This window comes from Apodemus sylvaticus, chromosome 1 (assembly GCF_947179515.1).
Source record: "Apodemus sylvaticus chromosome 1, mApoSyl1.1, whole genome shotgun sequence".
Classification (NCBI taxonomy): Eukaryota; Metazoa; Chordata; class Mammalia; order Rodentia; family Muridae; genus Apodemus; species Apodemus sylvaticus.
In genome coordinates this window covers 114104850-114126231 of record NC_067472.1, presented here as the reverse complement: position 1 = coordinate 114126231, position 21382 = coordinate 114104850, and the positions used below count along the sequence as shown (strand labels likewise).

General features: G+C 36.6%; 1 protein-coding gene across 10 annotated transcripts in view; it reads left to right on the top strand.

The window, feature by feature from the left end:
• Window positions 1–21382, top strand: part of Dlg2 (discs large MAGUK scaffold protein 2) — a 1203331-nt gene that overhangs the window by 893575 nt on the left and 288374 nt on the right. For all 10 annotated transcript variants that reach the window (XM_052158733.1, XM_052158754.1, XM_052158740.1 and 7 more), the window contains one exon: window positions 8570–8672. In XM_052158733.1, coding sequence (XP_052014693.1) covers window positions 8570–8672 — 103 coding nt within the window. The remainder of the gene's footprint in view (window positions 1–8569; window positions 8673–21382) is intronic.

The window sequence follows — 21382 nt, the reverse complement described above, 5'->3', positions numbered from 1 at the left end:
AAAAATCATGCAGACTTTATTGTAGGCTATTAAAAGAAACACAAACATTTCTACCCCACCAAGTTGCACTACTGTAGCTCTCTGAAGCATCTGTTAGTATTTGGTTGTGTGATTTCTCATAACCAATTCTCTATAAGATCATTTATCCTTACTGTTGTTTTATAGAAAATTGGAATTATATATAAATAGCCTTCTAAAACATTCTTGTGTCTTAGTAATATATCATGGACATTTTTCAATTTCAGAGCCTCAGATTATATGCTGTTGCTTTTAATGGATGTATACGCTTTGTTAAATAAATATTTTATAATCTGTTTACTCAATTCCCTGTTGGTAGCCATTAACAGTAGATTAATTCAGTGAAAGCATGTCAGCAACCTAGAAACCACATACACAGCAAAAGAGAATTTTGGAAGAAGAATAAAGTGCTTCCTGGCAGTCTCCTTATTTTAAAATTAATCTGATAGTGCTGGAAGGTGACTCAGAGGACAAAATTTTGATCAAATTCAGAGGTTAAATTATTACCAGAATCCATCAAAGACAACCTTGAATTTTACTCTAATTACAAAAATAGTCCTCAAAGAACACACCCATTTCAGGTCAGGATGGAGGAGAGAGAGAGAGAGAGAGAGAGAGAGAGAGAGAGAGAGAGAGAGAGAGAGAGAGAGAGAGAGAGAGAGAGAGAGAGAGAGAGAGAGAGAGAATAGTTACAGTGGACCTTATAGCAATAGAGTCTCACTATTTGCCCAGCAGTGTGAGGGAAAACAGGTATGAGGATTCTTGGCAGTAGTGTTTCCAAGGTAACTATCCTATACAATCAATCATACATTCAGGGATACCATCAATACACCTACAGCCCCACACAGTTTACCCTCGTATTACAGAGATGCTTCCATGAAACAAATGATGGACATGGCCTTGGAGTGACAGTGAAGTTGTGAGGCATTTTACAGACTACTGTCCTCATGTGTAGATATTTTCCCTCAAGTCTATGTGTTAAGGGGAAATAATCTGAGGCTGTTCTACTGCTTCACAACTGGTGAGTTCCCCCACCCGCAAAAACCCAGAAAGTTTGTCAACTAACAAAGTTCTAGCACAATATCAAGAAAATAAAGAGCTATATCACCAAGGAACAACCCACATCTGACTAATCATCCATCATCATAGAGCTTTGCAGAAGTGAAGATTCATAAGCCCTACCCTCAAAGATTCTGTTTCCATGATTACAGTACTCTCCCCAGGAAGACAAAGTCATTGGAAGGTCTCTTAACAGTACCTGGCTTATTATAAGTAAATTGTAATTAGTTGTCAAATAAAACTTGATGATCTAAATAAAATTATGTGATCTAATGGTTATAAACATTTACTAATTGAAGGACTATCACCTAGCCTCTACATACTGTTCTAACTATTAAGGGGATGAAAGTAAAGAGATGAAATTTTTACTCAAGGAAAGATTTTTTGATGTGTAAGTGAGACAAATTATCAAATTATCAAATATAAAAATTCTGTAAATTAAAGCACGGTCTTTCCAAGACAGGCGAAGAGGTTACATTCAAGGGAGCATGAGCAAAATGCTCTAAGAAAACTGACACATAAGCTGAGAATTAGGAAAAGAACTGGCCAGATATGAGAATGGCCAAAGAATATCTCAACTGTCCAGACACAGATGCCCAGAACCTGAAGCAACCTTATACTGAGGCCAAACAGAATGAAGGTCCTTGTGGGAACACTGCAAAAAGTGATATGAAATGGACTAGAGCAAATGGTCCGGGATCAAGGCCAGGAGTTTGGGTTTATTCAAATCAAATGTACAAGAAGCCAATGAAAGGATAGTGAGGGAAGGAAAGATGTGGACTTTATGTGAACTTTATGATATCTGGCTGCTTAAAGAAAATGATGTGGGCATGAGGCAGTCCCAGGCACAGTAGAAATTCCTAGGCTCCTGCTGCATCCCAAGGACAACTGCTCGGCTGCCAAACGTGGGGTGGATCAGCAAAAGAGTAGCAGGGTCTCTAGCTAGAAGAAATAGAGCTGCTGATGGGTTACATACAGGAGAAGATGAAAGAGGAGACAGAAGGATTCTTTGTTGTGGAGCTCAAGCGGCAGATGTAGTATTGTTGTCTGTTGAAAGTAAGGGAAAAAACAATCAGGCTCAAGAGGAAATTGCTTGATTTTGAGCATGACGGACTTGAAATCTTCAGTATCCGAATGAAAATATATAGTAAAAATAGAGATTTATAAGCCTCTAGTTAAATTCATCAGCACTCAAGATGGTGACTAGACATGGGTTTGTGCAGTAACTGGCAAGGTCTCAGGTACCTTTTTTTTTTTTTGCTTTAATTGGGACAGTTACTATTCTAAGTACATGGATCCTGAAAGGTCTTTCCTATGCTTTATCCTATAGGTTGGATTTATGTAACTAGACGGATGTTATTATTTTCAGTTAGAGAATGCAAAGTGATCAGCCTTCTACAGATGCCTTTGGTAAAGCTCAGACATTTTTAAATCTTTTTTTTTTTTACATATAAATTTGTACTTTGTGCATCAGTGAGCCAAATTTAAAGGGAATGTTAATGTTTAACTTCTAAGACACGTAAATATCCAATATCAATTTTTCATTTTCCCCATGTTCCAGAATTCTAGTCCCGAGTTCCTAGGCAGCTACTGTCTGGAGTGTTATCGCTGTCCGCCAAGTGCCACTGCCTCCAGCAGGAACAGGAAACTTAATTAGAAATTTCTACTTCACATGCAATTTATAGTTCATTCACTTTGAAACTTGCTTTGGGGTGCTGTAAAAGTTTAAAGCTGAGTGAACCATTTTTTCTCAAGTTGTCAACAAAATATATACTGAGGATAGAGTATTAAACACTGGAAGGGACCTCAGACATTTAGTATGAATCTCTCTGCCTCAATGAAGAAACTAAGGCACAGAGAGATGAGGGGATGCTCCCGATACAATAGGCTTACAGTGAGATACTACTTCAACTTGGGATGACTAAATTTATAGGGTCCTGTGCTTTCTTTTTCAGGACCTACCACTCTAGCATTTCTCCTAGTCCATTAACTGGCCCTTTATTGAAGTAATCTTATACTAGTCCAGGCCATCCTCTTGCTTCATGTGTGACTGGAGAGGAACCAACAATAGAGGGTAATTGCATGTCCCACCCATATGCCAGGAACTGCTCTCAGGGCTTTACTTATATTGACTCTTCTCACCTGCTTCTGCTCTGCTGAGAGGGCGATCTGGGTACTGTTACTTTATACTGCAAACCTCTTCTGCATGTGGCTCTCCAGTGTTCACCTACTGACCCTGGGGATATAAAAAACAAAATAATTGTTAGCATTGCCCATTTCTCTAAACTCCCAGTATAAATCTTTCAAGAGCCTGAAAAGGCCATAGGTGTCCAATGGAGATAGCGAACTCAACATTTCCAAAATGAAATGCAGGACCCTCTCTCGTCCAAACTCACTTTCTATCTGGGTCTCCCTGACCCAGCACCCTGTCAGGTCCAGGAATTAAAAGTTATGATACTTTTCTGACCTTCCATTTCTAATCTGATGAGCAGTACACATATTGTTTGAACCCTGGATGGATCTCAGAACACTTGTGGACAGCGGCATAAGCAGCCCCCACTCCCCTGCTGCTTCTCTCAAGTCTGTCTCCATCTCTTCCTCACTTCTGTTCGGGTTTTCATAATTTAAGCCTTCGTCTTATAGCATTTGTAAACTTACCATCAGCTCCTGTCTCCTTACCTCATTTTTGACCACTTAGGTCTTGAATCCTGACCTATCATTACCAGGGTCATCTCCCCCAACACAGGGGAAAAGTTCCAGGCTTTAGTAGAGCCCTGGGCACTTTAAGGAAACTTTGCATAGCAATTGTGATTCCACGTGTTCCCTTACTTCTCTGTGCTTGACACCCAGGTGGCTCAAACTCTAGATTATGGAATACCTGTAATTTCTCTGCTTCATTCACTTACAATATGTGAGTGTTTTTACTATATTTGTTTGTTTATGTCTCACCTTCTTTAGAACAAAATGAGAGTTTAATAATTCCCAAACATATTTGAGGTTTTTTTTTTTTTTTAATCCTAGAAATCACTGAATTTACAACCCAGGGTCCCAAGGGTTGGCAGGCCTCCACCCCATAATTTCCCAGTGTCTCATTGGTGGCCTGAGTAAGTCTGTGCCAGAGTCAAGCATGTCTGCTCACTCCATTACATCACTTCAGAACAGTGAAGTCATGTCTCCACTGTAGAGAAAAGATAAGATCATTCTACATTTTCTTAAAATGCTGGGACTGCATCTGTCACTTTACTATCCATAGTCCTTCTGAAAAACAGGAAGAGACAGCTACTTTGGATTCTGCCCCAGTTTCTTCTCAGCTGCCTCACTGCCATATTTTCCCCAGACCCCTGACTGTGAAATAATTTGCTGTAGATTCCTTTGTGCCTTCATCTGACTATTTTAATTGAAGCCTGGCACCAGTTCTGTAAACGTTTCCCACTGGGCCACCCCTTTGTATTTTTCCACAATTAATAATTCTGTTAAATCTGTGGGTCGAAACTACTCTCATTTCAAGATAGTAGTATTCTATAAAAGTCATTCCTTGATTTTATTACTACTGATAAAAGTTTATTTTTGCATCCTTCTGGGGAAACTGCGGTCCATCCATCCTCATCTGGATAATTCATTCTGGTATTTTCTCAGTGGTATTTCCTGCAGAAAGCTACCACACACCCCTGATACCTTCTCTGTGCCCCCAAATAAAGGAAACTTATTAAATCAGTTGGAATAATAAATATAGTAGAAAAGTCTAGAGCATTTTGAAAATAAAATAAAATGATAACTGCAACTATACAAAACATTTTACAATTCTCTATAACAAGAGATACCATAATAATATAAAATATGATGTTCCATAATGTAAAATGTGCTTTTAAATGGGATTATTAATATTTTTAAAAATACAGATAAAATTTTAAAAAGAACAAACTAAACAAGAAGTCAGCAAGTATAGTGTATCACACATTTTATGTAAAATAAATTAAAATATCCAATTAGCATAAAAAATACCTTCATAACTAAAGAAATCTAATTAAAATATAATTGTTTACTAATCAAAATAGAAAAACTCAAATGTTGTGGTATATGCAAATAATTAGTATTAAAAAATACAATCATGTTTTTAGTAGAAATATAAATTAATGCCCCATTTTTAGAGGTAACTTGACAATGACTATCAAAATTACCTTTATTCGGCATAGTTGGTATTTATTACTGAATTGTTTATAACAGCAAAGTGTTAAAGAACCAGTGTGTTTATTAACTGAAGTAGTGACAGAAAATGTTTTATACTAAACCCCAGGATCCTATATAGCATTAAGATCAATGAGATCAATGTGTATATGTAGTTTGTAACTAAGAACATTCTATGAGATTGGCTGTAGCAGCATACTCCTTTAGTCTGGGCACTTAGGAAATGAATCAGGATGATTTCTGAATTTGAGGCCAGCCTGAACTATAAAGTGAGTTCTAGGAACTACATGGAGAGAACCTGTTTCAAAACAATAACAGCAATACTGAAAGCTTTATGAGTAAAATAAAGACATGAAGCTATGTACATAAGATACCCTCATTTATACATTATTATTAAATATTATTCATTATATAGTATTTTAAATAATAAATATTAAATATTTAATCATATAGTTATAAGCTGGTTTATATTCGTGCCAAAGTACTCAGTATTACACACAGGAAATCATCAAGATTATTATATTTTATGTTTATTTCTATTTATATTTGTGTGTGTGTTTGCGTGTGCATATACACGTGCAATGGATGCTTTGAAGCTGGAGTTAGAGGTGATTGTGTGCCATTTGAATCTGGGAACCAAACTTGAGTCCTCTTCAAGAGCAACAGTCATAACCATTGAGCTATCTCTTTAGTCCCAAGATAGTTACTACTAGAGATAACAGTAGAAAAATATTTATTTTGTGTTTTTTATACTGACTTAATTTTTATACATGGCATTATGTATCTGTATTGCTTCTATTTTTATATCAAAATGTTACCTAATAAATAAGATTATCTACTTTATATTTTTCTTTAGTCATTTAAATGTTAAATAAATAATAATGTTTAATTGTATAATAACAAAAATTTAAAATATATATACCCTTTTTCTTACAAAGACCCTATCCAGAGCACTTATCTTTCATGAAGACATTCCTAAATGTACTAGGGAAAAGTGGAACTTATTTTAACTACATCAGTAAGAATCTCACTGAGCAACTCTAGAACTTTCACAACAAGGAAGAATCTTCCAAATAAAAACTTGAACGACGTGAACTTGTATGAAAGATGTCCAGGCTACATTGTTAAATGATAACCAAAATGTTATATTTATATATGATGTTTAATTTATTAGTTTATAAGCAAGTAATAAAATATTTATGTATCAAGAACATATATTCAGATGTAGCCACATGCTCTTTGTAGCCACATGTTGAATTTCAGAGCAAAAGACAGTAAAGAGACCACCAGTGGATGTGCAAATGGTGAGAATTGGCTTACATTTTTTCTTTAATTTTTGGAAATATTTCTTCAGTGATGTCCATTTTTAATAAGAGTTAATTGTTTTACGATAGAAGAAACCATTTAAAATTATTTGACATCTGATATTATGCAGTTGTGCTTGCCGAAGGTAAACATCTAGATAAATCTGCCATTGCTGACCCTTTTGGTGACCATAATCCTACTTCTGTCCCATTAGCATCCTTAGCCACGTTGAAAATGACTTATTCTGTATTCTTGAGGAGCTTTGGTATTTCTCGGATCAAGGAGAGAGGTTGTTAGTTTTGTTTTGGTGTGATAAAATTTCTCGTCCTGAAGCAACTTACAGGGGTTTTTTAAAAGTTTATCTCAGCTTATGACTCCAGGGTAAAAGTCCATAATGGCAGCAGAAACATGTCTGATGGCAAAAGCGAGAAGCTAAGAGATCACATCTCAGCCACACACAGGAAGCAGAGGGGGCAGGAAGTAGGGTGAGGCTATACAGTCTCCAAGCCTGTCTGTCATGGTGTTTGTCTCCAGTGCTGTACTTCTTCCAGCAAGGCTAAATTCCATCATCTCCCCCAACAGTGCCACCAGCTGGGGACCGAGATTGTAAGCATGTGTGCCTACCACCACAAGTACTTTAGACCATAATGGCCTAACTGTTCCTTCCTTCTGAATGAGATAAAAACAGCCTCAGAGAGATGATATGGCTGTCACTTACCTATCTAAAGGTTGGCACAGTAGGCCTGGCACAGTGGACTTCCCAAAACTAATATATAGTCAATGTTTGGGAGGGGAAGCTCACCAGAATAGAAAACGTGAGGAAAGGCAAAAGAAACTACAGATAGCAATGAGGATACTTTAGCAAAGTTATTATGAGGGAGCAATGACATCAACTTGAAAATTACAGGTGAGGCAAGCCAGTTAGGAAAGCAAAGTAGTAAACCATGCCCCCATTTAACTACTCAGAATTGTTGTTAAAGATGGCCAAAGCCAAAACAAAAGAGAATGTTTTAAACACAAAGGTATGCTGATCAACTTTGAAGTCTTCTCTTGGGCATAGCATCCTGCCCAGTGAGCAAAGGGATGCAGGGAGAGGGTATCATCTGTGCAGCTTAGAAAACTAGACTCAGTATGTTCGCTTCCATCAGGAAAGCTTCTTGTTCTGCTTTGAGCCTCACCCATCGCCCCTCCTCTCAGCTTGACACAGAGCCCTTGGTGATATATCCTGACGACTTATTGACACTGTTGATTGGTGAAAGACTTTAGCTTTTGCTTCTCCTTGGGCTTGACTTGCTGGCGGTTTGATTCTTTCAGGCTGAGGTCAGGGCTTGGTTTATAGATGTTCTTCTTCTCTTCTAGTATATGGGCTCCAAAGTGGGAGTTAGTGACAGCAAAATAAACTGCAGGCACTCTTTATTTCATTTTGTCAGAATTCATTATGGAATTGTGCATGAGAAGTGGGGCAGTTGAGTTTATTTTGGAACAGGGCTCAAGGCTGTCTCAGCAAGCTCCATATGACAGGATTAGGCATTTACCCAAAGAGAGGAATCTGGCAGCTTGCCAGACCCATTCCATACCGTCTCCCCAGAACGTCGTTCGAATATATGAATCTGTCGGCACATACTTGTCTGTTGGCATTACATGTGTCTCTCTCCATTATCATTTTCCCCTCTAGTTTTAAAGCCAGCCTGTCCTAGAAATCCAGGAAACCCATGGGAACATAGCAGTACACACGCTAAAACCCTTGTGGATACGGATAGACAAAATATTTCCAACCTAGCCAGGCTGTGCCACAAACACAAGATGAAATTTCATGGCCCTGCATTCTAAAAGTAATCATGACTACAAATCTTGCTGAAATAAGAAACACCTGAATAAGAAATGAAGAAATGAAGTTTTTTGAGGAACATGGCATAATTTTAGATAGCTTATTAATTTTGGAAAACGTTTTTCTTCTTTCAGAATACAGATACTGTGCCTAAAAGTCTGATCTCTCCTCTAGGTGAACGGCATTGATCTCCGAGGAGCATCCCATGAGCAGGCAGCTGCCGCGCTGAAGGGAGCTGGGCAGACAGTGACAATCATAGCACAATATCAACCTGAAGGTCAGTCCAAACTCCTGCTTTGACTCTTCCAGAATGTCTCTTTGTGGATACATTGCTGTTTGTCAACGCTAATCTTGATCAAGATCAGTAATGTTTTTATTAAACTACTTGTGATAGGAACTTAATGATCAATGTCCCCTAAATCTCAAAAAATTGTTACTCCCAATTTTTCAGGAGAACATCAGGCAGTTAGAAAAGCTCATATGAACAGATGAACTCAAATACCTGAAGGCCAGCACCAGTTCCATTCCATTTATGTTCTTATCGAGTGAAAACTGTAAAAGCAATTCAAACTAAGGAAGCAAAGAGGGGGAGAAATCTCTTCTTTAGAAATAAATGTGTTAAGCAGACCATTTTCCTCTCCTCAAGGCAATACCTTAATTCTCATTAATGTCTTTAGATATTCCACTCACTTTTTAACTATACAGTTCTCTGGAATTAATAACTATAAAAAAAATCAGGTACTTGATGAGATACTGTTGTTACAAATTGGATTGGCCAACTGAATGTTGGTAACATCCCAAATGAGATTAACTCTTTATTTAAATGTCTGTATCTCTGATTAAAATGATTCTCAGTGATACAATTGAGATTTTAAGGTGTGTGTGTGTGTGTGTGTGTGTGTGTGTGTGTGTGTGTGTGTGTGTAATGGACCTCTGCTAATGGAACATAAATACAACATGGTGAAGTTGCATCTTATTCCATAAAAAGAATATAGCTTCCATCTTTAAGAATTGCAAGTGAATTGTTAGATGGGAGTTTTTAGCAACAAAGGATGAGATTACAAAATGTTGTGAAGGAAAAGCTCCATGATACAGATATGAAGAACTCCTTTTCAAATAATTCTTCAGTATTTCAGGCTACAAGGTGTCCTGTGTAAGGTTGAAGTATGGGTCTTTGCCTGTGGCAGCCTGTTTTATCATTATAGGTAGACAGCATGTTCTGTAAAAGAATAAATAAATCACCTTCTTTAATGTGTAACTTGGCATATTGGCTTTGTTTGTGCCTGACTTTAGAATCCGAACTTGCAAGCAAATTAAACAAAAATTTAATAAATATATTTTGCTGTCAGCCTCTGTCACAGATGCCCATATAGCTGGTAAAATAAAAAAGATGAATGATGGTCAGGGATGAGACAGATGAGCACACACTTCCTAAATCCTACTAAGAAGACTGCTTCTTAAATATTGATGCATTTCTTTCCTCCTAAGAGGAGTGAGTGTTTCCAAAAGTATCTATTATAAAACAGAAAATGAAAACAATCATGTTCTGGTTCTGTCAGTATGAATTTCCGTGCTTCCACTAGAACTTGCTACAGCCTGGTTTTATTTAAGAGCTACACTCCAGTGGGATACTAGACTGTGCGTCATCAAGATGCCCGTTAAAGGTGTGTGGTATAAATCACATCAATTGGTGGTAATCAGGAAACCTGCAAATAACAAGTGTCTTTCAAAATGACAAGGTAAGGATTAGAGTCAGAGGAAGGGCCTGATTTGCCACAGCTTTATGTCAGTTGGAAATGAGGTAGTAGCAAGAGGAAGCCATCAGTTTTATTTTCCCTTTTGTAAACTTTATGGGTAGCCAAGCCTTAAATGAACTGTTGTTTGAAATGAAAGATTAATTAGATTTTTGTTTTGGTGGTATAATGACATTTAAATTGCAAAACAGCTTAAGGAAATAAATGACAATTTACTTTTAAGTTAAGGGAATGGAAGCCAAGGCTGTGGGGTTTCCTTAGAGAATTCTTAGTCTGCCCCTTTCATTTCTATCAATATTGTACCCTCTGTGATAATGCTGAGATGTTATTACATTTCTTTTGAAGTGGTGAACAAATAGATTTTTAGGCTGAGGAGATAAAACATTGGATAAAGACCTTGCCTCACAATCTTGAGAACTTGAACTTGAATCCCTAGAATCTATGTAAACTCAGGCCTGGGAGTGTACTCAGGCCTGGGAGTGTAATTCCAGAACTCCTACAGTGAGATAGGAAATGGAGACAGAAGTTCACAGGCAAGCCTTATGTATATGCACTTGAAAACAAGAGATCCTGTGTCAAACAAAGTAGAACCTGAGACCTGTCACCAGTTATCTTTACACCTCCACTAGCACTCAATGGCATGTGCATACCTGCTCTCACACCATACATACACACACGCATCAAATGTGCACACCACACATGCACATGCATGCCCATGTACACACGGAGAGATAGAGATAAAAAAAAAAAAACCTAGGCTTCTAGTAAATACATTTTCAGCCACTTTCAAGTTACTGACTGGGGAAGCTCCTGTCTGCTCTCTTCAGCATTCCTACTCAGAAAATCGTGTCTTCTACCACAGGTATATTGCATGTTACTCATTTCTAAGTAATTTTTTCACCTTGCTGAAGAGAAATAACTTTATTATACATAATAGAAATTAGTTCCCAATGAATAGGAGCAACATTTATAGTAATGGCCCTAGCTCTAAGAATTATGAAATAGCACGGAAAGAATAAGCCTGTAGGGTTCATAATAACAGAAAAAAATAGCATATTGTGGAAACATGGAAATGGAACTATACCTTGAAAATAGGTAAGATATGTATTTTAGAAATAAAAGAGAAATAATATCTTGCTTAACTACAGGATTATTGGTTCCCTGCAAGTAACCTTTATCTCTGGATCCTGCCTTCTAAATTTCCCTAGTACTACAATAGATATTTCTTCAAATTCATATTGCTAAACTAGTTAAAGAAGTATTTACAAACCTCAATATTTGTGTTTCTACTTAAAGATAATTGATGGTCAAAGGGAAACTTTATTTTGTTTGCTCTAGCTTTTCACATGTTTCAAAGTTAGAAAAGAGATTATTGAAGGAATATGTTTTGCAAAATACCAACTGTTGAATTTTTATAGCGCTTAGCAGTTTTCAAATATAGTTATTATAGTGTAGTAAATGTCTTCTTTGAAGAGTTTTGTGCTACTAAGTGAGATTGTGTGTATACACAGTCCTGTTTAAAAGGAGAGTGGTCCATTCTGTATACATTACCCTGTCCCCCATCTTTTCAGTGTGAGGCTCAAAGGAATAGAACTAAAACCAGTTTAAACAAGCATGCACAAATATCATGGCAACAAATATTTTACCATCTCTTTAAAGTCAATCATGTCAGATAATCACCTTAAAAATATACATGTGTTATGTTAATAATAAGAAAAATAGTAAGAACAATAAGAACATGTTTTCTTCTTTTTTCTCTTTTTCCCATTTTACCATATATCTGATCTCTTAAGAAAAATATCTGATCCCTTAAGAACAATTCCAAAACTTTGTCTGGTTTACTTTGTGAAGTTACTATACCACTTCAAAAAACACAGTAACACACACACACACACACACACACACACACACACCACATACCACATACCACATACCTCATCCTTTCTCTTTCCTTGCTTTCTGGAGTTGTTTTTCATTGCTTCCTGAATTATAAGACAGGCCCCTTGGCATCTGGCACACAAAGCTCATACCGTTTCTTCATGGTTCTCCAGTCAACCTCCCCTGCTCAGCACTATTTACCCGACCATGGCCCACAGCCTTGTCCTTTTCACTGCCCCCTGATTGCACAAAACTATTCCTTGCTTCTAAATTTACTCCCACATTCCCCTGCTTTCACACCTTCACCTGGTGGGTTCCCTCTCTGAAACCCAATCGGCTCCACTCCAGCAAACTCCTTACTACCCAAGGGCTCTTCATTTCTTCTTCATAGAGAGTCTGCCTTTAATCTGCTTGGTCAGGTGAGTTGCTTCTCTGAACTTCCCAGACTTGTACTCAGACACTCGCACCCCTTCCAGTGACCTGGGCCGTTCTCCACTCAAGTGTGGAAGAGATGGCTTCCACTTGTGTTATCTCCTATACCAGTTCTCTCAACAGGAATTTGAATGTACTTTATCAGTGAGCTATTGGGTAAGGCTTGTCTTAGAAGTATGACAAAAAAGTCTTACCCCAACTATGAAGTTGGTTTCAATTACCAACTGTTGGAAAAGAAAATCAGTTTTTGCCAGTGTTGTGTCACTGCTAAATCAACCACACTTCCTGGCAGGCCCAATGTCTAGGAGTTGTTGGCCAACACAAAAACAACTGTTTGGGAGTAGATGTTTTTTCCCTGTGTGTGTGAGTGTGTACACCTTTTTGTGTCATATTGTCTTTTTTGCTTTCTTTCTTCTTTGAAAGAGGGAGAAAGGAGGGGGAGAAAAAACATGACGTTGTCTGGGTAGGTAGGTTGGAAGGCTCTAGGAGGACTTAGAGAAAAGGATAGAAGATTCTCAAAATATATTGTATAAAATCGTTTAAAGAAAAAAGAAATAGTAAACAATTAGAGTAATATTTAAATATATTTAATATATAGTATATGTAATATTTAATATATAGTATTAAGAAATAGTAAAATAGTGTGTTGGCTAATAAATATTAATAGTAAGTACTGAAGAACAATATGCTCAGTGGATATGGAAGGATGACCTAGAAATTCAATATTAGAGAAATGTTAAGTAAATCCCTAGACGTTTCATGTTCACAATTTTTAGATGGTGCCTTTGGAAATTCTATCAAGCAGCTTTAGCAATCCATATGAGTAAATTCCCTTTGTCCCGCACGCCAGAAAATCTACAGTGGTTTTGTAACATAGCACAAGAAAGAGGACTAATACTCTGGTGTTGTTTCAACTTCTAAAAATTAACTTTAATACCACTGACAAAATTTTCAAACATTAATGGCAGCCTAATTATACATTTAACAAAAAGAACAATACAAAGCATTCTTATAAGATCAAAGCCAAATTTTACAATATATGTTTCCTTCATACATAGTAGTGACTAAATTTAATATGAGAAAACTGAGTGATATTGAAATAATTACCTATCTACTCTTCACTATGTGAACAGTAAAATTATCAGCTAAAGTACCAAAAGGAAGAAACTAGATTCCAAGCCTTCCTTATGAAAAGGCTTATACTCCCTAATGGGATAGCTCTGAGCTTTGTGGGAACACTAGAAGGGGTCAGTGTGCCTTGCAGGTAGAATAGATAGGAAAGACTCTAGGGAAGTCCCTAGCAGCAATCAGAGAGTATTTGCTTACACAGACAATGGAGGAGGAGCCTCCACCCTTTTATTCTTTAATGGGATACTTATATTCCTGACATTAAAAACACAGACTTATGAGGCTGGAGAGATAGCTCAGTAGTTAAGAGCACTGACTGCTCTTCCAGAGGTCTTGAGTTCAATTCCCAGCAACCACATGGTGGCTCACAACCATATATAATGGGATCCAATGCCCTCTTCTGGTGTGTCTAAAGACAATTGCAATGTACTCATATGCATTAAAGTAAATAAATCTTTTAAAAAAACAGACTTATAAATCTAATTTGTTTCTTGAAATCGAGACAGCCTAGTCATGGGTCCCTTATAGATTCAGTTCATTGATATCCAGTTAATTGATATCCTTTTCTTCTTCTGGGTGCTTCTTATGCCTCCAGGTTCCAGGGAAATAATGAAGCAGTGAACCAAAGAAGTCATCCTTACTACAAAATGTGTCAAATAGTGATAAGCAGCATAAAGAAATATAAAGTAATAACTGAAGTGATAGGGAATTAATTAGTGAGTATGAAAAGCCATGCTGAATTATTAGAGTATCCCTCTACCAGATGTGATACAAGGCCAGCGGGCTAGGCACGTGTTAACCCAACCTTAGCAAACTGGAATCTGGACTCTACCAAGAGGCTCAGATGACTTATATTCATGTTAATGTTTTTAAAAGGCTTATTTACAATATGAGGTTCAATCTTTTCTTTAAATCAATGTATCTATTGGTTTGTGCTGGTTTGTGCATCTCAAAGAGCAGTTTTGACCTTCAAAAATGTTATTCCAAGGTAAATAACTGTATCTTAAATTCCCAGGCAAGACTAGCAAAATCCAGCTACAGAGCTTAGTCAGTATTTACACCAACTCATAGAAAGCGTTTAAGATAAGCCAAACTCTGGAGTGAGAAGGGAATACTTATTTCCTAGTGCAGATCTTGAGCTATTTCATCTTTATGAGTCTCTCTTCTTACATGGTTTCAAATGGATAAGGTGAGTGATACATTTTCAGAAGAACCTAGTAGATATTAAATTCAGACTAAAATTTAAAAATAGGATCCTTGATTGCAGATGACATAGCACCATACGCTCCATTATCTGAAAACTTTCTTAAAAACATTTTATCTTCGCTTCATATAAAGGAATGAACTAAAATCCTATATAGTTTAACTGTAGTTTATTTTGAGAAGTAAAGATTAAAAGTTGTTTGACACACTGGAGGACTGAAGTTCAGTCAGTATACAGATAGAATGGTGTTTTATCTTAAAGCCTAGCTGAGTAGTTCTTGAGTTCCTTGTTTCTTTTCTTTTTTTTTTTTTAAATAGGTTACTTGTTTTATTTTTTTGTTCCATCCATCCCTTAGTTTATTCTTTTTTATTAGATATTTTCTTTATTTACATTTCAAATGTTATCTCCTTTCCTTGTTTCCCCTCCAAAAACCCCCTATCCCATTTCCCCTTCCCCTGCTCACTAACCCACCCACTCCTGATTCCCGGTCCTGGCATTCCACCATACTAAAGCATCGAGCCTTCACAAGACCAGGGGCCTCTCCTCCCATAGATGCCCAACAAGGCCACCCTCTGCTATATATGCGGCTAGAGGAATGGGTCCCTCCATGTGCACTCTTTGGTTGGTGGTTTAGTCCCTGGGAGCTCTAGGGGTATTGGTTGGTTCATATTGTTGTTCCTCCTATAGGACTGCAAACCCTTTCAGCTCTTTGGAATCTTTCTCTAACTCCTCCATTAGGGTCCCTGTGCTCATTCCAGTGGCTGGCTGAGAGTATTCCCCTCTGTATTTGTCAGGAAATGGCAGAGCCTCTCAGGAGACAGCTATATCCATGTCAGCAAGCACTTGTTGGCATCCACAATAGTGTCTGGGTTTGGTAACTGTACATGAGATGGACCCCCAGTTGGGGCAGTCTCTGGATAGCCTTTCCTTCAGTCTCTGCTCTACACTTTGTCTCTGTATCTCTTTCTGTGGGTATTTTGTTCTCCTTTTTAAGAAGGACCAAAGTATCCACACTTTGGTCTTCCTTCTTCTTGAGCTTCATGTGGTCTGTGAATTATAGCTTGGATATTCCGAACTTCCTTATTCCTTTGAATTCATTATAGTGGCTGACAATGGTCTGTTCTTAAATATAATCCAGCAAGAGCTTTATAATCTAAGAACTTAAAGGTGTCAGAAAGTTCTCAAGGTAGGTGAGAGCTTTCTCATTGAACTATTGTGTCTAGCTTGTAACTACTATTGTTGTTGTTTGTGTGTTATGGTTAATATTAGCAACAATTTTAATGTAAAATGCATACTAGACTAGAAATACTAATGACTAAATATCTCAAATATATTATGATTTCCTCTTCTCCATTTTAACACATTCCTGTACCATAATTCATCCACCTAGCCATCTATACATTAAATCACCCCTCATCATTGTCCTATTATGTCCAATATAATACATTTCTAAATATGTTACATTAACTTTGACTTTACTGAGGAGTGGAATATTATAATTTTAGTGAACTACTTGGAAGAAAATTTTACATGACACTAGAATTTGTATTCTTAGCAATGTACTTGTCTCTAACCATATTTCTTTCTGTCTCTCTCTCTCTCTCTATTCTCACTTCCCCAATATACATACATACAATAACAAATAATACAAGAGCATCTAAAAACTCTCCAACCTACTCCTTTACTCAATGTGTCTTTTTCCTAAAGTCTTAGTTGTTAATTTCATCTCTAACCTCATTTGACATGTAGCAAGACAGGATATAACTATGCAGAGTGTATAGATTTGTGGAGGATTCTCTGCAGATACCTTGATGATTAATGATGCTGAGTCTGTTTTCCTATGCCAAAAAGCCACTTTGGACCCAGAACAATTCAGCCAGAATATAAGCAGGCATCACTTTCTGACTCGGAAGTTTCCACTGATCTCATTGTCTATTCTTGGAATGTTAAATATCAAACACATCGAAATGACTAAAATCTTCTGTTGTTTCTATTAATTGGAGGGAGGGGGAATTCCCTTGTCATCTACTAACATAAATTACTCAATACTAATAGGAGCCAAATAATCTATTTGCTGGGAATACTCTGACAACCAAGGTCCTTAGATCCACACCTACCATCTGCAATACTTAAATAAAGGCAAGGAAATAAAGGATTTTTAAAGCATTTCTTATTATACTAGTGTTACAAAAAGAGAACAATTTTTACAAGCCAACCCTCCAATTTTATGCAGAAGTTCATGTTTCAGGAGACAAGAAGAGGACAAACCCAGATGGATTTAAAATACCTATTAAATGAAGTCCATTTCCTTGCTGTTCAGTAGAGTTGACCAAAACACCTGATTGAATAGCCTCTTACTTAAGCCAATTTGCAAATTTAGTAGCAAGTAATGAAGCATTTGTTCCTCCAGCCCACATTCAAGACCACACCACTTTTCTGAACATTGATTCCCTTGTGGTTAAATATTGATTTTTTTTTTAGGGAGTTGGAGGGGGTTGTAGGGAGATTAAGGTTCAGTAAGATGTAGCTCTGCTGGCCTGGAAATAATTGCGGCAAGATTTTCTTTAAGACTCTTGAGCCAATATTCTATATAATTTAACTTATAATTAAGCATGTTATCAAAGAAAAATAAAAATTATAGTAAGCTGATAATTCTTAAGTGTCTTCTTTTTATTTCATACATTTTAAAGATGTAGAAATTCTGTTTTTGCTTACAGAAAGGGAAGTATATATGTATGTATATATATATATATATATATATATATATATATATATATATATATATATATATATATATATTGGCTGTTCTGTGTTCAATATGAATTAAAATTTTCATGTTTTAAATTTAATTCAAAAAGAAGTGATTATTTTTAACATGTTTTAAATTGACAATTTATTATTCGTGGCTCTTAGTTTATAAGCCCGTTGTATCCAAAAGCTTATCAGTCTCATAAATTGATAATTCCTATAATTCTTCAACTTTAAAAGAAATGTACTGAGGCTAAAATGAAGTGATACGAGAAAAGTCTATTTCGGAAAATTATGTATACAGAATGCTGAAATACTGGAGGTATTTTTGAATTCTCACAATTATAAATAGCAGCAGCATTAATATAGAAAATCAAGCCTAGGGAAGATAAAGTGTTCATCTTTAATATGCTTCACAGAATGCTAATCCAAATAGGATTACCGACAGACTCGTTGATTCTACTGGCTAAGTCTGTAAAAAGCAAGGATATTTGAACTACTCTAGCTCAAGATGGTTTTCTTAAGCCCCTCTCTGTTTGCTGAGATATATCATTTCCCTCTACTAGGAGTAACTTTTTATTAATAGTGAGTTGCATACCGGGAACATTAAGCAGAAGCAGAGCAAAAACTTAGTCATTCAATCTTCTTTCAGCTGATATTCATTAAATACTTCCAATAAGTGGGAGGCAGCCCTGGATATTAGAGGTAGAATGAAGGTAGAACTGACATGGTCACTGCCCCTGATGAGCCTACAGTCAGTCAAATGAGGCCTCACTGATGAGGTGCAGAAGCTGTTGTGCATGCTGTAGAAACAGAAGAGAACTTGGGTATTGACTCAGGTGTATGCAAAACCAGACCAAATGAAATTCCATGTCTGAGATTGGAAGATCAAGAAGACAAGCTCTAATACTATCTCTGATCTCCAGAGTGAATAGGAATTAACTTGTCAATGTACAGTGGAATAAGTGACAAGGAAGAATGTTTTAGGAGGCAAATGCCTATGGGAAAGTAGGGTCTGCAGCATGCAGGGACTGAAGGCAAGGCAGAAAAAACTGGAGAAACACAGTATGTAAGACAGATGTAAGAGTACATCACACAAGATGTAAAGTAAATGATCGATAGGCTATTGAAATGTTTTAAACCTCTGAACGGTGGGATCAGATTTGCTCCTCAAAAAGATGTCTCTCGCAACTAAATGGAGAATGGTTCAGCAAGTACTTCATGGGTCACAGTAGAGTACAGAACCACCAGTCTTTGGAATATTAACTATCCATGATCTCCAGTGAATGTCTGACATCACAGAGTACTAAAGAGCTAAACAACAATATTAAAACTGTGCATCAATAACAATATGCCATCAAATTATATGAATTCTTTCTCGTCTCTCTGTCTGTCTCTGTCTCTCTCTCTCTGTCTCTCTGTCTCTGTCTCTCTCTCTCTCTGTCTCTCTCTGTCTCTCTCTCTCTCTCTCTCTCCATCCATCTCTAATATCTTAATTCTTGGGCTTGCAAAATGGCTCAGTAGGTAAAGTTACTTTCTACCTTTAACCCTTAAATATGAGTTTGATCCCTGAGAACCAGCATTAGAAGGAGAAAGCAAATTTCTCCAAGCTGCCCTCTGACCTCTACACTTATGCTATGATACACACATACCCATATGCATACAAGTACAGACAGATATACACACAACAAAGAAATGTAATAATAATAATGCAATTCCTATTGTACTGGGACAGTGTTTTAGATGATGGTCGGCCATGTGTCATTGAAAATGAAAACAATAGAAATCTTACTATTCCAGATGAGAAATAAAATGTTTGCTAGATCAAAGATGTAGAAAAATAGGAAGAAATTAGATAGATTCAAGAAGAAAATAGAAAATTAAAAACATTGGATTCAGAGATTGGTTTAATAAAGATGCATAAATTCAATTTGCCTCAAGATACACACCTGTAATCCCCACACTTGGAAGATGTGTGTAAAAAAGGATGAGGAGTTTAAGGGTAGTGTAAGCTACATGAAGTTGTGTTTCATGTAAAATCAAAAAGTAACGTTAAAACTTTTGAGGTCTGGGAGTCTTGAGTTTGAAGTTTGGTTCTGGGAAAAGTTATGGTAACAAACTGGCATAAAGACAGGTAGAGAGCTCACCTATTACTAGCTGGGAAGCCTAAGATTAGTGACAGCCTTTCTGTAGGTAGGAACTTTACTTTGCAAAGTTCCTGGCCAAATTGGCGAAAATGGTCATAGATTGTTTGGAATGTGATAGACTATTACTACAAGTGTGAGTACCTTCCCTGTGCCATGTGTGTGCGCATTGTGGGCTCCACCATGCTCAGATCTGAACTTGACTTTCTATAGCTCTTCATCGTTGATCTTTGGAGTTATGAGTGTAGTGTTAAGAGTTCTAGTGTAGCATGTGAAAATCTCAGGGTCTGATTCCCAGCACCACAATGAAAATGGTGATCTTCAATGTTAAAAAATAATTGTTTGGAGCTGAAGAAGTACTGCAACAGTCAAGAGCACTGGCTGTTCTTGCAAGGGACCGGAATTCACTTCCCAACACCTGCATGGTGATTCACAACTGTCTGTAGCTCCAGTTCTAGGGGATCCTGTCTTCTGGTCTCTGATGGTCCCATGTATGGACCATGTATGCACATGCCAACATGCATGCAAAACACTCATGTACAAAATAAATATGATTTTAAAAATAGTTTCTCCAATAGAACTTATGATATGCTTCTATGAAGAGTCCGATGTTGCTACAGACTGAGTTCATTCAAGACAAAGCACTCTTAGTTTTGCTGTGGTTTCTAAAAGAACCAAAAATAGTGCTGGAAAAAAATGGTTTATCCAAATGAACCTAAAATTTGTCCTCAAAAAATTTTATATATGGAATACACTAAGTAAAATGTAAAATATTAACCAGCACAAAATAAGATTTTTCTATAATCTAATTAATAGTATAAATATTTAATTTTTCTTTTATATGGCTATCATAGTACCCAATGTACTATAAATTACCAAGGGTACAAGTATCCCAAAAGAAACCTCCATTTAATTGTTCTTCATTAATTGCTATCGCTTTCTAGAAAAAAAAATGGAATACTTAATATCCTTTAAAGAGGTCACAGAATCCAAAGGGATATAAAACAAGGTTAGCATCACCCCTTGAAAACATGGGCAAGAGTTAATTTTACTCAATAAATATCTTCACATGATGGTACTTATGATAATCCTTCTTTATTATGTGACAGTCTTCTCTTAATTCCTCTTGTTCAAGGTCACTAAGAACCTCATAAAATGACTGGCTTCTGAGTAGTATAGGCAGTTATATTCCTTTTGATATGACTTTTTATCTATTTCTATCTTCTAAATAATTGGCTTTCTTAAAAATAAGTAATATGCATGGTGGGGGTGCATCCAACAAGCAAAGAGAGGACAGCAGTTTTAGTGGCAACTCCTCATTGTCAGGCAGTTAATCCCAAGTGCAAAAAAGACAAAGGGTCCTCTACAGGAAACATGGTTATCTCTGAAACTGGCAAGTTGTTATTCTTGGTAATGGCTGGTGAGAAATAGTATGTCTAGCCCACCATCATCAAAACACAGACAAAAAATAATTCAAATAAATGAAGATTTTCAAAAGAATTTTCAAAATGAGGATTACAAAAATATATCAAAGAAAGTAAATTTTAAATCTATTTCTTGCCAGTTTGTTTTGTGAAAACTGTATTGAAAGGCTAATGTGTTTCTAAAGGTGTTTTGTTATCTAAGAAGACAAATTTTTTTCACAATTTAAACTTTTTCCTTCCCATTTCTAATCTTTGTTTTTCCTGTAAACAAAAAA